This window comes from Drosophila eugracilis, unplaced genomic scaffold (genome assembly GCF_018153835.1).
Source record: "Drosophila eugracilis isolate 14026-0451.02 unplaced genomic scaffold, ASM1815383v1 contig_2161, whole genome shotgun sequence".
Lineage (NCBI taxonomy): Eukaryota > Metazoa > Arthropoda > Insecta > Diptera > Drosophilidae > Drosophila > Drosophila eugracilis.
This window is the reverse complement of record NW_024573046.1, coordinates 1,032,694-1,049,725: the sequence shown is the minus strand read 5'-3', so window position 1 is coordinate 1,049,725 and position 17,032 is coordinate 1,032,694. Positions and strand designations below refer to the sequence as shown.

Genomic DNA, 17,032 nt, shown 5'->3' with positions numbered 1-17,032 from the left:
ATGATGATTATGGGGGATACCTTCTGCTTTTCTGGCCGAAATGATTCTCCACGGACAACGGCAGAAAACAATGGGCCTAGGACTTTGTTTTTGTTTCATTTTTGTGGAGGATGCTGGGCAACGCGGCGGTGATTAACGAAATTAGCAAACATTTATCAGCCGCTGCAGGGAAAAAGCACGATATAGAAAGGGAAAGTTTGCTTGTCATAACTTTGGGACCGCTTTCCGTTTTCAATTTTCCATAATTTTCGCAATATTCCCCGCTTTATGCAGTTAAAGTTCCTAAGTCAATTTTTTCATTTTTTTTTTGTTCCAGCATTCGAAATTGTTTGCCTCCTTGTGTTGGCTCTCTTTTTTACTTTTTCATTTCATTTCTTTTATTTCCATTCGAATTGGGTTTGTGCAAGTGTTTCGCTTTGTTTAATGGCAATTAACTTGGCCAGTTGGTCAAAGTTTCGTAATGAACTTAAGTTAACTCGAGCGATTATGCAAGATTATGATGATACTTAAAAATTATTTTATACTTATTTGGAACACGGCATTTAAAAATTTAAATTTAACATCTTTTTTCATTCTCCCAAAAAAAAAAAAAAACATTTTTCTTTATTTAAAGCCCCACCCCAGCTCGCTTACTAAAATAAATATTGGCAAAACATGAATATAGGTGGCTAAAATGCCAAAAATGTATCTCTATCTTCTGAGTTAAACATCTTGCAGCATGGATCTGTTTTATATGCATAACATGCCTCATCTTCATCGACTGCAATTGCACTCCATTTGATTGGCTTTGTTATGTTTCATACACAAAAAGAAGTACATCCCCTTCAATGCCCTTACATTTCCTTACATTTTTGCTGCCACAGCAAAAGTGAACAAATTTTTTTTTTGCTATAACTGCTTCACTATGATATATATAGTATATAAATATGTGTTATATTCACCGCCATTCCCTTTAATCCACATAATAGTTAACATCAGTAAGGGCGGCGTTAGAAAATGCCAGCTTAATTGATTGAACATGTCGAGCAGGGACCTTTAACCTCATCCCTGCCTATTATTTGCCTGCTTTGCATCCCTTGCTGCCTTCAATTATTAAAGGACTGACAATTCTGCGGTGCATGTGGGACATTTAACATTGGGAAAAAAAAAACAAAGAAAAGCTCCGTGGAAAAATTCAAAGTCCCTAATGAACACTGGTCAGAAATTCATTGGGACCGGGAACACATTTCCCATAATAAATTTCCACTGTTTTTCGTTCTATGTTTTGGCTTTTTAAGCACATTTGATTTGCTTTAGTTTAAAGGTGGACTTTTTAAAATTCCCCACAAAAAACACGCACACTTTAAAACTAATAGAAAACGTTTGTTTTATTTTCTTGAGCTTAACTGTGTGTGTGTTTTTTAAGGGAATTGTTTTTGTATACTTGAATTGATTTTCTTAGATATTTATCTATGTTAGTTTGTAATAAAAGAAAATGTTCTGATAATGATAGGAAAATCATAAACATTTTTATTACAAAATCTGCAACAGTTTTGCAAAAACTTTTTGTAACATATCTACCCCTAGTATATGTTAATTTTTTCAGAAGTTTTCATTAGAATAGTTTTTAAAAACCAAATTTCAATCACCATATCACAACAGTGATTTTGTTTACCCACTTGTGGCAAATATTCTTAATATTTTTCTACTTACGATTCATAGACTGCATTAAGGATATTAATATACTGTCAAAACAATGGGTAAAACTCACCTGAAAAGAAAAGGAAAGAGAAAAGAAAATAATGGTTATTAATTCAACTGGCGGAGGTATAAAGCGCAGTCAAGAATTTCCCAAGAAATTCATATGGAATTCGAAAAAAATATTTGCTCGACTTCCAGACTTCATTACGTATGTAAAGGTGAGGACAAACAAATAACAATTGCTGATAATTGAGTCATGAATGCGAATATTTGTATTTATAAATACATAAAAAAAATGCCTGTCTTGCACCTGCGTAACTTGAAAGGTTTTTTGTGTTTAGCAATTTTTCATTTAAAATGTCATTTGACATTTTCAGAATAATAATTAAAAATAAAGTATCAGAGTTCAGACTTCTATGAATTTGTTTTAAATATAAAATCTTATTTAATTAAAATGTATTTTTACATTTAATGGAGATGAGTTCCTTGCTGAATTTTCACCCTCTAAATGTATACATTTCTTTCCACCAACAGCATCTACAATTTCAAGTAGTTAGCGCAACGGAAACTTCTTTTTTTTAAGGAAAAAACTTCCTCATTTTTATTCAGAATGCAGGCTTACTGCGTTGATTTTTGTTTAATTGTTCTTCTTCCGATTAAAATTAACCAAGAACATCTGCAATATCCGGCTGTTAAAGGTGGATAAACTTTTTCCCAGTATTTATCCCGCATCCTGCATCTCAGTTAAGTTCAACTTGAACTTGATTTTGTAAAATTAGTCTGGGAATGAGGCCAGACCTTTGACTTATTCCGCATCTCAAACCACAATATCCTGTTCTAGCTAAGTTACCTGGCAGCTGACAACCGCAGAGCTCACTGTCCACTCAAAAAGTGAGCACAAACGGAGTAAAATATCCCACACTTCCTCTTCCTGTGGGTAACCTTTGGTCGAGACCGAGTGCAAAATGTACACAGCAGTTCACAAAATATTAGCACTGGATTAAGATATATATAAATATTTATAGCAAGAAAGCATTCTCATATTATTTAAATTGGCATTGTAATTAAAATGTTTTTGGCATTTTAAGAAGAAATATTTTAGTATTTGAAGGAATAAAGATGTCTTATGTAAGTATTAAGAAAATGCAGACATGTTTTAAAACTCTCTTTTTAAGCCTTCAAATAATGTAAGATTTTAATTACCTTTTTTTCCATAACTGGCCAAGCACAAGGCTTAGAAACTTCACAAAGATATTAAGAGATATAAAATCATATTTTAAATGATATATTTTTTACCAATAACATATTATACTTCTCTAACACTACCAATTTGAACATATTTGTTTTATAGTTAGCCAGCAAGATTCTATTTTCCTGACAGGCAGCTTGGTCGAAGGTCAAGAAAGGAAGAACCTCAGAGGTCTTTTGATATGTCTTATTTGCAACATGCAATGCCAAGTGCAGCGAATGTTGTGTTGACCTTGAATGCTTAGCAAATGTCAAGGGCAACTTCCTTGGGATTCCCGACAATCGCCACGGGATCACAGGATTTATTTTCCCTTTTATTTTTAATCTAAGAGCTTTGAAAGCCCTAATGTTTTCTTTTGTAACTATCGGGTTGTATTATTAGCTACAAAAGTCTATATGGTAAGAATATCTGACTATGGTCAAAGCTTATCAGTGGTGAAAGTTATGTTTTTAATATGGTGAATATGAGTTCCTACAACCATTATTAAACTTGAAAGCACACTTAATGCTGGGTTGCTTTTATAGAGCTTTTTTTTTGTTCTATATATTTAAGCTTACACATGGCGTATACTTAATATATAAATTCAATTATTGCGCGCGAAAGAGTTTAAATGTTATTAAAAGATTAGAAAATGGAGGTAATTTATACATTTATTATGATTGTATTAAAAAATATATTGGAAATATTATTATTAAATATTAATTTAAAAACAAATTTGTAGATTTCTCTTTGCATGTAATTTATAAAATTATATTTTTATAATTATAATTATTTTTTTAAAATGAATATTATAATTTTATTACTCAAAAATTTTAAAAGCATGTGGTTATTAAAAAATAGTGGTTAATGTATTTATGTTTATATTTTAAAATTTATTTAGTAAATATTTCTAAGCCCAAAGAACTCAAAAATTTTTTAGTTTTAACCAAAGTAGTTTTCCAAACTGTGCAAAAAAAACACATGTTTTTAAACAGTTTATAACTCAACTAAAATTACAAAACTTCTTGACTTTTCCCTTTACAAATTCTTAGCAGAGCAGGTAGCCTGTTTTTAACCTTTTCTATTGCCAAAAAATAAAAAACCAATATTTAAGCCGTGTTCGTGTATCGATTAATTGTATGTTATTTCGGGATGGCCAGGCTGGAAACCCCACCCTCTATCGGTTATAAATAATATTAACCAAACACTCAACGAACCGCCCACGTTTAGCTGTAGTTCAATGACTAGCAACAACGGAGCTCAACTCAGGCGTGAATTATTGTGAGAGAAACCCCATTCCCAAACGCAATCTCAATACCAATTCAAACCCCATAACCCCCCTATAATGTCACAAAAGAGTTGGATAATGCATACTTAAGAGGGGTTGAAGGGGCTTTGAAAAGGGTTTGAAGAAAGGGTTGTGTGTGTGCGCGCAACAGTTGATTGCCATCAGTGCAGATTATTATGTAAATCAAATTGTCCAAGAAGAATTTGCCTAAAATGGGGCACACAATTATGGAAGCAATTAAAATGGTTCGCAAATATATGCACATATATATATATAGATATATGAATGTGCGCAATCGGTGGCTGTTTGGCAAAAGGCCAAGTCATTATTTATTTTCAAATCATTGCCTCCTAATTGACATAATTCGCACGAATGCGAATGGGAAATGTCGAAAGTCATTGGAAAACTGACCCATGTAAAAAGAATGGAAATATTTTTTTAAATTGAAAACAATTTTAGTTTTTCAAGAAAATGTTTACATTTTTTTGATTGAAAACATTTAATTTTTAAGTTTTAAATGAAACTTTAAACTTTTGTTTCAAATTTTCTTTAAATTTCGCATAAAATGATTGAGCTGGGAGTCACCTCAAGGCTTTTCCTGTGATAAATTAATACACCGTTTTCCACTCACTCGTTCACTCACACACATACACACAAAACACACAAGCACTCTTATGGACAGGTGCGTACAGTTAAAGAAATCAATCGATATCCCCATAACATAAAAAATGTTATCTAAAATTTCTACAAAACTAAATTTCAAACAAAAATTTTTTGTCAATAATTTCTTTTTAGACAACTTTTTTATATGCGAAGATTTGATTTCTTTTTTAGTAAAATAAAAAAAACCTTTTATTTTAATACCATAAAATTGTAAGAAAAAGTGAAAAATTTCTATTTTCTTCAGTTGAGAAAGTTGGAAATTTGCTTCGTGTAACGTTGGCTGCATTGTCAGCAAGTTCATTTCCGCTGTGGCCACACAAAATGGCGTGCAAAATGCAAAAACAATGGACGCGAAAGAGAGGTACTGCGCAGCGGCCGGAATGAGAGGGCGATAGGTGCTCTCGTTGATGGGCAGGCAACATTAACGCACGCGATGTGGATGTGGGTTCTATGGGATCTGTAGGATTGTCAGCATTCATGGGGACTTTGGACAACGACAATTGCATGTGTAATTTGTGTTTAGTGGGCTGGAAAGTAAAGTACCTCCCACAGCCCTTTAAGTGGGCCGAACAAAGATTTTCAGGTGCAACTCCGGACTCAGAAGCAGAAATGTCGGGCTATTCGCACAATAAAGCAGACAATGTATAAAGCTCTTCAGCGGAATTCAGACACTAAAAGCAGGATGCTTTCATTAAAGTTGACTTTAAAAATTCGCTTTCTTGTTTTTTGGATTACGGAGAAAACAAAGTTTTTTAAGAGTTTCTTTTCGAAAATGGTTAAATTTTTACATTTTCAACTTTGAATACAATTAAGATAGGAATTAAAAAACAAACTCAATGGGGTATTACATTCCACATTTGGACCATTATTGGCTTAGCTTTGAACATAATACTTTCATTCTGAGGGGAACATCGGGATAATCAGATTTACATTTTTATTTAAACAAAATTTATTAAAATACAAAAAAAAAAACATTATGGAACTAATTCATCATGTTAATGCCATTTTTTAGATCCAATTTTCTATATTTTTAGCAACCACATTTCTTCGGCTGTGATCGCTGAGATTTTTGATGACTTTCACATGATTTTGGCTGGGTTTTCTGTGGGCTCTTATTACATGGTTTCGGATTAGGTTGGGATTTACATTTTGGTTCAGCATTACACTTGGGTACGGGTTTAGGTTCCGACTTGCACTTAGGTTCTGGTTTAGGTTTGGTTTGAGAATTACATTTAGGTTCCGACTTGCACTTAGGTTCTGGGTTACATTTGGGTTGAGGTTTGCACTTGGGTTGGGATTTCGGTTGGGAATTGGAGCACTTGGGAGACGTGAGACCCTTGCATCCACACCCAGGACCTCCGCCACAACCACAGCTACATCCAGCACCGCTTCCCGATCCACAGCTAGGATAATGGTGATGATGAACTATCTTTTTGGTGGGTTCCGAACGTCTGGTGGTTTTCTCGCAATGTGATCGTTTCGTAGTTTTGCCACAGTGTGGTCTTTTGGTTGTTCTTCCACGCCTTGTCGTTTTTCCGCACGGCGGTCGTTTGGTGTGTCCCGAACAGGGTGTGGTATCTGTGATATCAGTGGTTTCATCGGTAGTTTCATCGGTGGTTTCATCGGTAGTTTCATCGGTGGTTTCCTCACATGGCGGAGCCCCAGTGGAGTCCGTGGGTCCACAGGGAACTGTGGATGGAACTGTGGTTGGTACTGTGGTTGGAGCTGTTGTGGGTGTTTCGGTACTTGGTGTATCAGATGATGGTCGCCATGTGGTGCAGGTTGGTCCACAAGGAACTGTAGGTCGTTCAGTGGGTGGAGATGTTTTGCATGTTGTAGGTGTTGTTTCGCAAGTGGGTGGTGGTGTAGTGCAAGTTGGTGTTGAGGTTTCGCAAGTGGGTGGTTGAGTTTCACCGGTTGGTGGTGGTGTATCACAAGTTGGAGGTGATGTTTCGCAAGTTGGTGGTTGAGTTTCACAGGTTGGTGGTGGTGTATCGCAAGTGGGTGGTTGAGTTTCACAGGTGGGAGGTGGTGTATCGCAAGTTGGAGGTGATGTTTCGCAAGTTGGGGGTGATGTTTCGCAAGTTGGTGGTTGAGTTTCACAGGTGGGTGGTTCAGTTGGGCAAGTTGGTGGTTGAGTTGGTGGCGGCAAAGTAGAACAAGTGGGTTCACAGGAGTCTGTAGATATCGGTGGCACAGTGGTTGATCTAGTTGCTCTAGAGCTAGTTATCTTGGGTGTGGTTGTGCGAGTTGAACTTGCCGGGTTAAGCCCAACCAGCATAACCAATACACCAATTAGCAAGGCGAAGTGCATCTTCATTGTTGCATTGCTCATCGTTAAATGCTCTTTATATACCCATTGGTTCTAGACCTTGACCCACCATCTTTCAGTTTTATGTACACTCAGAAAAAATGTTCAAATACTTGATCTTATCAAAGTAATGAAAGATAATGAAATTCTATAATAATATGTAGTTAGCCACCTTTTGAGTAAAATCTTTAAATTTTTATAAAATTATTATTTTTTTTAATCAACCTTTTGATTTTTTCGATATAGTAATAACCATTTTTTTACAGTGTAGACTGATTTGGGTGCCTCGTGTGGTTCTTCCACAAATATTTACAGGATAGAAAAGTCTGTTTTCCATTTTTGGCCCGACGAGTTGACTTAAACCAACTTAATATGAACCCAGCAACTTGAGTTTACTTAGCCGCAGCTGTTCGAGCCTTGCATGTCTTAATTGCCATATTGATTATGGTTTTGTCTAGTGTTATTTGTTCTCTACATCAAGTTGTGGAAAAATTGCGTGTTCTAATTGTGTGTGCAAATCAAATGGTGTTATTTAAATCGTTTTCTATTATGGTAAAATAAAAAAATGTTTGCTTTTGTGGTTCGGCTTTCGTGTACGACTTTAAAATTACTTCCTTGGACGTGATGCTCAGATCTGCTTTCTTATATCATATATTTTCCCCCCCTAAATGCTGTCATTAAACCAGACCAATGTTTTTTTGCCAACAAATATTTTTTTCACTTTTTTTTTTCTTTTGTTTTGTTTTGACTTCATTTATTTGGCCTTCATCCGGGTAAATAAAACGGAGACTGGAGCTTTGACTATAAATGTCGACGTCGCGTTAGACGTTCCGTCACAGTTAGTTAGAAGATATTGGCGAAATGAAGTTGTCAAAGCTTATGCTTACTTTCCTTTACTTGGGGCTTTTCGTTGCCTTGGTGGTGAGTGCCGATACGGATACGGCCAGCGATTCGGATGATGACACCACTGCAGCCGCTTCCACAAACACCACAAGCACAGAGGCCGCCAGTTCCTCTGATAGTTCCAGTACCTCAGATGATGATTCCGACACCAGTTCTGATGTGGATGATGGCTCTACCGATGATTCTGATTCTGGTTCAGATTCCGATTCCGATAGTGATACTGCTACATCAGCTCCAGTTGTAAAAAAGAAGAAGAAGACCAACAGCAACAAAAAGAAGGCCAATAAGAACAAGAAGAAGGCCAGCAGCAACAAGAAGAGGGCTAGCAACAACAAGAAGAAGGCCAACAATCGCAGAAAGAGGGCGTCTAACAACAAAAAGAAGGCAACCAACAACAACAACAAGCGCAGAAACAGCAATTCCAGGAGGCGTGGATAAACATATAAAAAAAACAAACATTCTGGACATAAGGAAAATTCCAATATCAGGACAATATGCATAATAAATATCTTTTTTTTTATGATTTAATAATTGAGTGGTTGTGTATTGATGAGACACAAAAAACAGTGCATATTTTTTTTATGGAGGGGCGGAAAAAATACCAACGATTGGGATTTCCAATTCAAAGAAATTTAAAAAATGCAATCTGCATGACCAATTCATGAAGGTAAACATTAAAAATTTGTCGAAACAAGACCACGAAACTGAAGAGTGCTTAAGAACTCTGCTTTAATTTTGAACAGAAACATTTTCTTCTTGTATAGAAATACTCTGTAAATATAATATCTGGCATTTAAGTTGAAAAATTTAATACAATCCTAAAAAATCAAAACAAATATCTATTACAGACTAACAGAGAACAAAAGGCTACCCAACAATAATTTGAACACATCACAAAACATTTTCTGACACAAACAATGCTGAATGCAGACTATGCTGCAAACTAGGCAACAATATTTTTACAACAATGAGCGCACACACACATGTAGACGTAGAAGGAGAATGCCTGTCAAAATCACAACAGGTGTCGATTGACTTATCGATGGCTGGCTTTCAGGATAGACCTTTCAAACCGCCCACAATCTGCTCAATTATCCAGGCTATAATATAAGTTATTCAAGCCCAACTGACATCCAAACACACAATCACACACAGATACACAAACACACACACACACACACACATTCACGACCAAGGAAAATCAACAGCTTTTCTCCGCTGGCCAACTTCCTGCGGTGACTCAAAGTTTCTGTCACTTAAACTTTTCTAATTCGATTAAGTCGACTAACTGCAAATTGATTTCATTGTAAGTCGCTAATTGGCCGCCTTCATTGGCCTAACTTTTAAGTTGGCCCGGTTGAATTTGGTTATCCATGATGGTAGGACTTTCATGACGCATGGGTCACATCGTTGCTTTTAATACGTTAATTTCTACCAACAGTTGTGTAAACAAAAACATTGCCAAAAACAAAAATCCAATAAAACTTCATTCTCTAAATTCGCCAAAAAGTTATGTTTTGCTGCTGCTTTCGTTTTGTCAACGACCCACTTGGAGGCCGACTATTTTAAATTCCCAGAAGCTTCCAAAAAATGTCTTCATTGTACTCTGTAAGCGGCTAATTAAGAGCTTCGCAAAAATGACATTTTTATAAAAAATTAATAACCTGTCTAGTTTATAATTCGACTTTTTAATGACATTAACAGCAAATCAGTTTCACTTTTCACTCAATCAATGCATTTCAACTTTTATAAAGAATAAAGAATAGCAAACTCACCGAACATTAGCCAATGTATGACGACGGTTCTTAAGATACCGACTATGGTACTTCTGCAGATCACCGATAGAACCTTGCTCCGCCTGCATTTTGCTAGTGGGCAGCAGCTGTGAGTTGCTGGGGTGCGAGGAGGCGAGAGCGGAGGCCGACGATGAAGTCAACCGATGGTGTGCGGCAACGCTGACGCTGCTACTGTTCTGGGTATTGGTGGCAGTGCCGCCGGTGGTACTGCTGGAGGCCAAAGTCTCGTTCGAGTTGCTGCCAATGACAGTGGTTGCCGATGAGGAGCCACCCGCCGATCCAATTGGGGCAAGGACAATGCGCGACCAACAGGATTTGTGCGGCTTGCGGAACTTTAGTTTGATGCGCGGCGAAGGTGTCGAGGAGGTACCTATTATCGGTAATAGAAAATATATATATTAAAAAAATTGCTATTAAGTTTAAATATTAAAGGCACCACTACCCACCACCCTGTTAATTACCTGCAATGAACTCCTGTGTTTGCTGATTTCCGGTGGGCACTGTACCCGCCGACGACGATGTGGCCGATGAGTGGTGAACGCTCTCGCAACTACCACAATAGCCGGTGGCTATGGTGATTGGCGGCGGCTGTGGTTGCTGATCCTTCAGGCTAGACTGATGCTTAAAGTTGGCCTGCTCGGACTCCTCCTCCTCTTTGATATGCGGCAATGGTGAAGTCTGCGGCTGGCAACTGCAACGCGGTTGATTCTGATTGGGATTCGAATTGGAGTTGGCCGTTTGATTTGAATTCGGATTGGGATTTGAGTTTTGGGCCTGATTTTGGACTGAATTCTGGCCGGGATTTGTAGAGGGATTACTGCCGCTATACAGGGTTACCTGACTGAGAATATTGCCGCTGCTGGGCACTAAATTTGGTTGCGTTTGCTGTAATGGTTGCTGCTGCTGCACCACAGCGGTGGGTGAGACACTGGCGTCGCTCAAGGTTTCCGGTTCAGCGCGACGGGCTACCAGACCACTGGCCAAACTGGCTGCTGCTATATCCGCTGCACTCAGCTGTTGGTCCAGCTCCTCGTCAACGTCGTTGATGAGCGTCTTTAGGGATATCGGGGTGGTCACCGATGTATCGATGGTGTCAGCCAGGGAGTGTTTTTTTGTACCACAACCGTCGCCGCCGCCGCCGTCGCCGTAAAGATCCAGTTCCGAACCTGTACGATTCAAAAGATTGTCCTCTTTGGTATTTTTAATAGCGTTCCGCTCCTGTATATCCCGCTTTTGATCCTTGGACTTATCCAGGTTATTATCCACCGGTATGACCTTGAGCTCGTCCGGCGTCTGGGCGGGTGTTTGGGGCGGACTTGTGGCGGGGGCTGCGGAGCCGCCCCCGCGACAAGGGAGGCAACACCGAAACACTGTGCCACCGAAGCACTTTGTTCTTGTCTTTGTTTTTCTCTTGCCACTCCCACTCCCACTACCGCTGCCGCACCCACCTCCTCCGCCGCCGCCTCCGCTGCCGCTCCCACCGCCCCCTCCAACGCCGCCACTGGCTGCCAGGCCGTTGGCACTACAACTGCCACCTAACCCCTGGCCGTTTCCGGTTCCGTTGCTGCTGCTGCCGCTGTCGCGATGCTAAAATGTACAAAAAGTATATCACTTTTCTTTATATATTTAAAGAATTTTTAAAGTATTTTCCTTGGTCATAAAATAATTATTATAAAATTCAAGCTAATTCATTTTTACGAGATCTTTGGACCATGTAAAGTCCTTTCTCCTTTTCAGCCTTTTATAACCAAGAAAAAAGACTTTAAAAATTTAAATAAATAAAAAGAGCATAAGCCGAAAATAAATCCTATTTCCCCCTCATCTCATCAACCTTGGCCGCATTTTTGTTAAACGAGAAATTCTGCGTAAACCGTGCCAAACGCATCATTCCCACTGCGATTGGGAGTTATCTGTAGTGCGAAAACATTTTAATTTAAGCGGAGATCTGTAAAGAAAATAAAAGAAAGTAGTGTGTTAGAAAAAATATCAAAATATATATATTATAAGTCTTAACAATCTAAATGAATCTGATCTTAAATCTGTTTTTAGTATCGTAAATACTTATAAATAAAATTCTATAAAAATTTAGTTTGAAGTCTTATTAATTATATTATTTAATTATATTTTATTATATTACCTTACATAATTTATGTTAGCCAACTAATCTCGTTACTTTTACCATTTGCAGTTAACTTTGTAGCTTGAATTATTCGACACACACTTCTATGTCAATTAACGTTTAAACTTGCCCAACAGTTTATGTTCCTATTTTTTCTTCCCTCCCCCACCAAAAAGGCCACCATTTTTCCTTCATTTTAACTTGTTCTGCTGCCAGAAAGTATTCTACATACTTCTACCTGGTTGGCTATGCGAATGAAAGTGGGTTAGTCACATATTTGCCCACATTTGCAAGCTTTTACAGGGACAGACGGCAGCTGCACAAACTGACCCACATATCCTGGTAGCTGGCTGGCTGGCTGGCTATATGGCTGCTGTATCCACTTTGGATTCCCCTTAATTAGTTCATCGTCGGACATCGGAGGAGCCGCTGTTATTTCGAGCGTTAGATAATGGAATGGAAACTGCTGCTAATATTCCTACCCTGGCTACTCATCGCAAAGGTCTACTACAAGGTCGAGGACTTCACGGAACCGGATATCATCTATCAACAAAGCTTGGACTATCATCCCGAGGATTATATTGATTCCTTCACCGACTACCAGAAACATGACTATTTTCAGTATTGATCATAAACTTGTTTTTTGTTTTTTTTTTTAATTATGTGTTTTTGTGTGACTAATAAATATGTGTGAGCTGTGAATTTTATAAAGTTCATTCTTCTGGGCCAAAAATCTTTACAGGTTTAAATTTGTAAGAAATCCTTTTTTGACAAAACTTTGGAAAGAATTTATTTTTACAACGTTAAGGGTCAAACGAGGTGAAATGAAATTACTAGCTCAACCACTTTTGGTATTCCACATGGCATGTTAAACCATTTTTGGGTTTTTTATGGCCAAAATAGGGATTTTTAAATAAATAATTAGCGCGGACCAATTTTTCCATTTCAAAAACATCACCAAAATTGTACTTTTTGTTGGTTCAAACTCAGCGAGGTATTATACTGAACAAACCTACCATTTTTGCCTTTTTTTTTATGAGAAGAACACTTATTTTTAGGGAGTAAAATTAGGGTTGACCAAATTTCGAATTTGTAATAGGTAACATCATTAAACTTTGGGCCAAAATCGAACTTTCTAATTGTGAAAAACAAAATTACGAACTCTACGAAATATAGCGCTGCATATTTCGATCATTTTTGGCATTGTTATGGGAAAAATACAGATTATTTAAAACATAAAAACCGGATTAAAAAAAATGAAATTTTAGTATTTTTTTTCAGTAAAATTTGGTTTGTTTTCCTTTCAAGATTTTACTTTTTCAACAAAATTTTACTCTTTAAATGCAGTTTTAAGGAATTTTTTATTAAAAACTCGCAGCGAGGTATTACACACCATTTTTAGCTTTGCTATGGAAGAAAAAAATAATAATATTTACGGCTTAAAATCAGAGTAGACCGATTATATCAATTTATGGAAAGAGATTAAATAAATTAACCGAGTTAAACAAAATTTCAATTTGAATTTCGATGAGTTTGTTTGCTAAATGTGAGGCTAAAATTAAAAACAATTTCATTTAATATTTTAAAGTTAAATATAAATATTAATCAATAACTTTTTAATGTGTCAATTATAGTCGGGATATAATTATTATTTAAACAGCCTTGCGGGAAAGACCGAAATTGGTTTAGACTGGAATCTTTCCGTTAAGCCAACATCATTTTTAGCACACCATAAAGCCAAAGCATCTTTGAACAAGTGAAAGAGAAAGTTTGTGAATATTTTTTTGCATTAAATTCCAAAATTTATGCAAAATAATCTTCAAATATTTAAACAATTGACAAAAAAACAATTTGTACAATAATGGAAATATTTGAAAATGCCAGCGAAGACATGTGACCTCGAAATTAAAGTAAAACAATATTATTTAGAAAAAATTTGATAAACAAAAAATTAAATTTAGTTATTTGCTAATGCCAAATTTGAATAATAAAAAAAAATAAATGTAAACAATGCATGGCTTACTACGTTGTTTATATTCTTTATAATAATGAAGGTAAAATTGGACAGAAATTTGAGACGAATTTTAAAGCATACTTTTGTGTGCAGAATAATATAAGCCAGTCTTATATTATTTTAACATTAGTTTGAAAATTCGTGTTCTTTTTCTTATTCAGTTAAATTAAGTTAGGAATAAGTTTGCCTAATAAGTTATAAATTCTTATAATAACTTTTTTATAAAAAAAACTTGATTATTTTGCAATACGAAAGAAGCCTCTTTCACCCTTTTTTTTTATTGAGAGGAAAAAATTAATGATTTTTTAATTCAGAAACTTATTCTATAGCCAGGACTCTTCCAACCACAATCTTAGTTAACATTTATTTATTGACTTACTGGCATACGCCTTATAATATAAATTCGACTATGTTAAAATAAAATCCTTAAAATTATTGCATATTAAAAACAAGTAATTTTGGTTTGATTTTTATATATTTGTCTAATAAATAAAATTAAGAATATTTTTAAGCTTATGGGCTAAGAAAACGTTTGGATCTGGGAGAGTCATTGATTTAGCATCGGGATAGGCGTTGGTTTTCATTTGATCTGGGATTCTCTACCACCAAGAACTGCTTTCACTGCTGTCACCTTTGCGGTGCTTGCGAACTTTATGACCCCTTTTCCTCTTGATTTTCTTAACTTTCCTGGGCCGCTTTGCTTTCCTCTTGTAGTGAGTTATAGTTTCTTTCTTTGCAGCGGTTGATGCCGAAGATGCAGTGGTGGCCGAAGCTGAAGTCGTGGTGGTGGCTGAGGCAGAGGTTGTGGCGGTGGTGGCCGTGGCAGCAGTGGTGGTGGTGGTGGCTGAGGCAGAGGTGGTTGCGGGGGTGGAGGCTGCTTCCGACTGGTAGATCATCACGGAGCCTAGGAAGGCGCCGAGGAGTACGAGTACTGGAGTGATCTTCATGTTGAGGGAGGTTTGGATGCCTTGCAACTGATGCTCTCCGGTAGATCAACCTCCCCTTTTATACTACATATTTCACCTGGGTTTATCCTTATCTGCAAAATTGTGTCAGCAATTTTTTTTGTCAAACACAAAGACGTCGTTTTTTGACAAAACAAAACACAGAAAATTTCGCACATTGTTCTCTTTTGCGCAATTGTTCAAACAGCCAAGCTAGTGAAGTGCAAATATATAAGTAATTTAATTTCTTATGAAATGTGAGATTTGTGAGATTAATATGTTATGTATATATATGATTTCTGCTGATTTCGCAGTAATTATATAACTGCCAGATTTAGTATAAAAGATCGTGGCCTTCTGGTTTCATCTATCAGTTGCCCATCTACTGGCCATCTAACATGCGATACACCTGTGTCCTACTGCTCGTGACCACCGTTGCCTGTCTGCTAATCGGGCAGACAGGTGGTGCCTCTACCACTGCGACCACCTCGGCCTCGGCCACCACATCTGCCTCAGCCGCTTCGGCCGCCACAACAACCACCACTACAACCACAACCACCGAGGCCACTACTACCACAACCACTACTGCATCGTCTTCCAAAAAAAAGAAGCATAAACATAGAATTCATTATACAAGACGCCGATATGGAAGTGCCAAGGTCAGACATATACATAGGCACAGAGCCGATGGTTCTTCCACTGAAAGTAGCCGACGTCGCCGCCGCAGCAACAGTAGCAGCACCAGTAGCCGCACCAGTACCATCAACCGCAGCGACAACATTCGTAGCAGTCGCAGGAGAGCCCGTCGCTCCAGAAGACTTAAAAATTGAAGGAGAAAGAAATAAAGAACCACTAAACTGAACTTGTTATTGATCCTGATTCTGATGAATACGAAAACCTATTTTTTTTTTAGTTTTTTCTTTTAAAAACATTTAATGCAAATAAATAATATCGATATTGATTTAAAGTTGTTTTTTTTAAATGGGATGATGGCGCCTTTTTTATTGCATTAATCGTATATAAATATACGATAAATATACTGCCAATATTTTCGAAAGAAAAACATATTAAGGCCTATGTAGAATCACCGTTAAAATCAACTTTAACGTTAAATATTTTTAAGGTTTTCATGAAGGTAACCCAAAGTTGTAGGGGTGCTAGATGTATTAACGAGAAACGACGACTTCATGGTGGTGATTTTTTTATACTTATTTTTTACTTCGAGTTTTAAGTCATTTTTATAGTACACTATACAAATTCATAATTTTGTGTTGTTTCCTGAAAAGATTAACCGGAAACTGTTCTTGCGAATACCGAACATTAGCCAATTTGTTTCAATTTCTAGCAATACGTTTATAATTGAACTTTGTTAATATATTTAAGCTTTTAAGAATTGTGATTAAATCCAGAAAAAATATAATTATCTGATATTTTCAGTTATTGACTTCAGGTGTTTGCTAAACTCACAAATGAGTGCTAGCACCTGCTGGAATCATTTTAATTGGTTCAAACTACCATTATTTATTTAAGAGAATTTGTATTATACTAACTACAAAATGTAGCATACTTTTGAGAAAATCTTCTATAATCCACGGCAACATGTTTTTTTTTTAAACTGTAAGCAGCAATCTTTTCTTTAATTCTAAATAAAATTCTAAACGGTGGTCAACCAAGGCCCTTTAATGGATCTAACTAAATCGCTCTATTATCTGTACTTTAAAATAATACAGCGAAATCAAACACAAACTAATTATGGTTCCTGAGACTTTGCGCAGCTCAAGAATTAGCCTGCTTAATCCCATTTTTGAATATCTCATAGTCCCTGGGATGACATCGTTCTTACAGACAGACGGGCGGCCAGTCGGACATGGCTTAATCGACTTGGCTATTGACCCTATACATACTTTTCAGGATCGGAAACGCTTCCTTGTACCTGTTACGTACTTTATAATACAATACGAATACATTTATCCTTTTACTCTACGAGTAACTGGTTACCAATTTGCCACATTGTTTGTACAGCACTTCTTAGGCTAAAACATCTTTGAAAAACGGATGGAGTTCTTACTTCCCGTTAACTGATTTT

At 36.8% G+C, this 17,032-nt stretch overlaps 5 protein-coding genes across 5 annotated transcripts in view; 3 read left to right on the top strand and 2 right to left on the bottom strand.

The window, feature by feature from the left end:
- Window positions 1-11,772, bottom strand: part of LOC108118129 (cAMP-specific 3',5'-cyclic phosphodiesterase) — a 109,643-nt gene extending 97,871 nt beyond the window's left edge. Inside the window, exons 1-3 of the mRNA XM_017230690.2 lie at window positions 11,701-11,772; window positions 10,331-11,456; window positions 9,849-10,239 (exon numbers count right to left, since the gene is read on the bottom strand). Coding sequence (XP_017086179.1) covers window positions 9,849-10,239; window positions 10,331-11,456; window positions 11,701-11,757 — 1,574 coding nt within the window. The 5' untranslated portion in view covers window positions 11,758-11,772. The remainder of the gene's footprint in view (window positions 1-9,848; window positions 10,240-10,330; window positions 11,457-11,700) is intronic.
- On the top strand, window positions 7,511-8,604 carry LOC108118132 (pre-intermoult gene 1 protein). Its single transcript, XM_017230692.2, has one exon. It carries the CDS (start codon window positions 8,032-8,034, stop codon window positions 8,509-8,511), a length of 480 nt encoding a protein of 159 aa, XP_017086181.1. The 5' UTR covers window positions 7,511-8,031; the 3' UTR covers window positions 8,512-8,604.
- A 638-nt stretch (window positions 11,773-12,410) lies between the features above and the next one.
- On the top strand, window positions 12,411-13,221 carry LOC108118138 (protein new-glue 4). The gene has a single exon (XM_017230698.2). It carries the CDS (start codon window positions 12,440-12,442, stop codon window positions 12,614-12,616), a length of 177 nt encoding a protein of 58 aa, XP_017086187.1. The 5' UTR covers window positions 12,411-12,439; the 3' UTR covers window positions 12,617-13,221.
- A 1,380-nt stretch (window positions 13,222-14,601) lies between these two features.
- Window positions 14,602-14,966, bottom strand: LOC108118126 (protein new-glue 1-like). The gene has a single exon (XM_017230676.1). The coding sequence runs from the start codon at window positions 14,947-14,949 to the stop codon at window positions 14,602-14,604; it is 348 nt and encodes a 115-aa protein (XP_017086165.1). The 5' UTR covers window positions 14,950-14,966.
- A 239-nt stretch (window positions 14,967-15,205) lies between these two features.
- LOC108118127 (protein new-glue 3) lies at window positions 15,206-15,776 on the top strand. Its single transcript, XM_017230677.1, has one exon. The coding sequence runs from the start codon at window positions 15,345-15,347 to the stop codon at window positions 15,774-15,776; it is 432 nt and encodes a 143-aa protein (XP_017086166.1). The 5' UTR covers window positions 15,206-15,344.
- Window positions 15,777-17,032: the final 1,256 nt, after the last annotated feature.

Coding starts and splice junctions, on each gene's coding strand:
- LOC108118132 (XM_017230692.2), top strand. CDS start 8,032: ATGAAGTTGTCAAAGCTTATGCTTACTTTCCTTTACTTGGGGCTTTTC.
- LOC108118127 (XM_017230677.1), top strand. CDS start 15,345: ATGCGATACACCTGTGTCCTACTGCTCGTGACCACCGTTGCCTGTCTG.
- LOC108118138 (XM_017230698.2), top strand. CDS start 12,440: ATGGAATGGAAACTGCTGCTAATATTCCTACCCTGGCTACTCATCGCA.
- LOC108118126 (XM_017230676.1), bottom strand. CDS start 14,949: ATGAAGATCACTCCAGTACTCGTACTCCTCGGCGCCTTCCTAGGCTCC.